The 2,485-nt window shown below is 57.8% G+C and overlaps 1 protein-coding gene across 1 annotated transcript in view; it reads left to right on the top strand.

The window, feature by feature from the left end:
- Window positions 1-181: 181 nt before the first annotated feature.
- LOC104496311 (multiple epidermal growth factor-like domains protein 6) overlaps window positions 182-2,485 on the top strand; it is a gene marked incomplete at both ends in the record, with an annotated part of 7,751 nt that continues 5,447 nt past the window's right edge. The window contains 3 exon segments of the mRNA XM_010139401.1: window positions 182-310; window positions 919-1,047; window positions 1,600-1,728. Of these exon segments, the coding sequence (XP_010137703.1) occupies window positions 182-310; window positions 919-1,047; window positions 1,600-1,728 (387 nt within the window).

Genomic DNA, 2,485 nt, shown 5'->3' with positions numbered 1-2,485 from the left:
CAGTCCCGTCCTGTCCCAAGGGTGGTGGGGTGACACGGGTGCAGTCCGTAAGGGACAGAGCTGTAAAAGCAGCTGCCAGATGCTGCCACTCCCCTTCAGCACCGCGCTCCTGCTTTCGCATCACTTCCCAGGGACGCCAGGGAAGGACGGGCTCCTCAGTCCATCTGCTTCCCCTTGCTAGAGTGCCCGGAAGGATGGTTCGGGCTGAGCTGTCGGCACCAGTGTCAGTGTGACAACAGAGCTGCCTGTGACCACGTCAGTGGAGCCTGCTCTTGTAGCCCGGGCTGGCGAGGAACTTTCTGTGAGCACCGTAAGTACCCGTGCTGGCGGGCACGGCGCTGCCGCCGGCTCCCACCGACCACGGTCTCCTTGCTGGCAGGGTCAGTGCGCCTTGTCTGACTTTGCTGTTCTGTTACGGCAAAAAGAATGCCTCGGGGTGGTGACCGGGAAAGTCACATCTCAGGAAGCTACTGAACCTTTGGTTTTAATTCTGAAGAGAAAAGGTCTAGGGAAAAAAAAAAGACTAACAAAATGTAAATGAAGGAGTAAATGCACAGCTGCCTTGGTCACCCATGTGCGTACCCGTCGCACGCAGGATTTCAGAGTGGCCTCTCCAAGAGGTCCCCGGGTGCAGGGTTCTGGCTCCCCCACCAGCCTGCTCGGTCTCTTGGTGGTTGGAAACCTAATGCCACTGCTCTTCTGATGCCCCACAGCTTTGTCCTGTGCCTTGAGCATCCACAACGGACATGCACCCACCACTGTGGTGCCCTACCGGGGGCAGAGCCATCAGCAGGTGGCTGCCACGCCGGTGCAGCAGTTTATTGGCAAAAGGGGCCACCAAGAGGCATCTCTTCCCTGCTGGGAGATTTCCAGCTCTGTATGGGCGTTTTGTGGGGATTTATCTTTTGTTTTCTGCAGCCTGTCCTGATGGATTTTATGGACTGGAGTGCCGGCAAGCCTGCGACTGCCTGAACGGCGCCCGCTGTGACCACGTAACGGGCCAGTGCCACTGTTCCCCGGGCTGGGAAGGCCCCCGCTGCGGGCAGGGTGGGTGTCACTGCAGCCTGGCACCCACCCTCTGCGGCTGGGGATGGGATGGGTTGGGGTGGGATGGGATGTGATGGGATGGAGCCAGACAGGAGCAGCCCTCCGCCAGGCACTGCGAGCCCTCGGCGTCTCTCACACTGCGGGAGGTTTGTGTGTCTGTTCCCCACGTGTGGTTTTTCTCTGCGTGGAAGCTAATTCTGTGCAGCAGAGAAGTATTTGGGTTCGGAGCGGGGCTGGGGGGGCTCTGGCTGAGCACATTGTTGTTGAATGTAATGAGGGCTTGAGCACCCAGCAAAACAGCTCGCTAGCAGACGAAATGATGTAACGTTGACAATAACACCACTGTCCGTGGTTGGCTGTCCGCCACCGGGACAATACAGCTGTTATTTCCCAATAGCACCATCAAAACCACTTACACAGCCGTCCAAAGCAGCCACGCACCAGTGTCAGGTCCTCTCCCAGACGAATGCATCTGGGACGGTTAGTAGGTGTCTGGCTGATGTAATTCGTACCTGCTACCTAACAGTCGTGCCTGCTTCTGCTCCCACGAAGCGTGCCAGGAGAACAGGTACGGCGAGGACTGCAGCCAGACCTGCAACTGTTTTAATAACGCTACCTGCGACCACATCAGTGGCCGGTGTCTCTGTGCAGCCGGGTGGACAGGACCCACGTGCCAGCAAGGTAACATGCCCCACGGCCACTTCCCACCCCAGCCTGTCTGCGTCCTCCACCAGCGCACGTTAAAAAGGCCATTTCTTGGGTTGGGGGGTCATGGTTTTCTATGGAGTAACAACAAAGAGCGGAGGCAGTACGATGGTAAACCCAGATTGCAACTAAGATCCTAATTAGCTGGGCAGCGCTTCCTGATTGCATCTCAAAGCGAGAAGCCAAGAGGTTGCCTTCGCCAAGAGCACCAGAAATGGCGCTGACCTGCCGTTTCACAGCAGCACGTAGAGCAGCAGCTTGATTGTCCACTGCACTGAGCAGTCAGGCACAGCTCAGCGAAACTGCGCGTGAGAAGTATTCAGAGGGTAAATGGCTTTTTTCTGTGCCAAGCGCTGGCACTGTCTGGGTCTGGGTCTGGGAGAGGAAGATGTCCTGCAGCTCAGGACCAGAGCCGTTGGCTGCCAGCTGAGCACCTCTGCTGGCTGCTGAACTTAGCCAACCTCTTCTCTTCTGTGTATTGGCCTCCACCAGAGCTAAGAAGGCTCTGAAGAGGCCAGTGCTGTGCCCTGTGTCATCACTGCCTCTTACCTGAGCAGGCTCACATACCATGTGTCTTTACGGGGGCGGCTGAGCAGCCTCGGGCTGTGTTTGGCCCCTGTCCCTGCCAGCAGCAATGGTCTCGGTTCTGCCTGGTGTCCACCTATTGCTCTGGCAGCCTCCTGGAGCCAGGCGTTGCCTTCGGGGCTGTGTTCTGACGGGGATGCTTGGCCTG

Source organism: Buceros rhinoceros, unplaced genomic scaffold, assembly GCF_000710305.1.
Source record: "Buceros rhinoceros silvestris isolate BGI_N320 unplaced genomic scaffold, ASM71030v1 scaffold21137, whole genome shotgun sequence".
NCBI classification, from domain to species: Eukaryota; Metazoa; Chordata; class Aves; order Bucerotiformes; family Bucerotidae; genus Buceros; species Buceros rhinoceros.
Note: the sequence above shows the minus strand (reverse complement) of the source record. Positions and strands in the feature narration are given on the sequence as shown.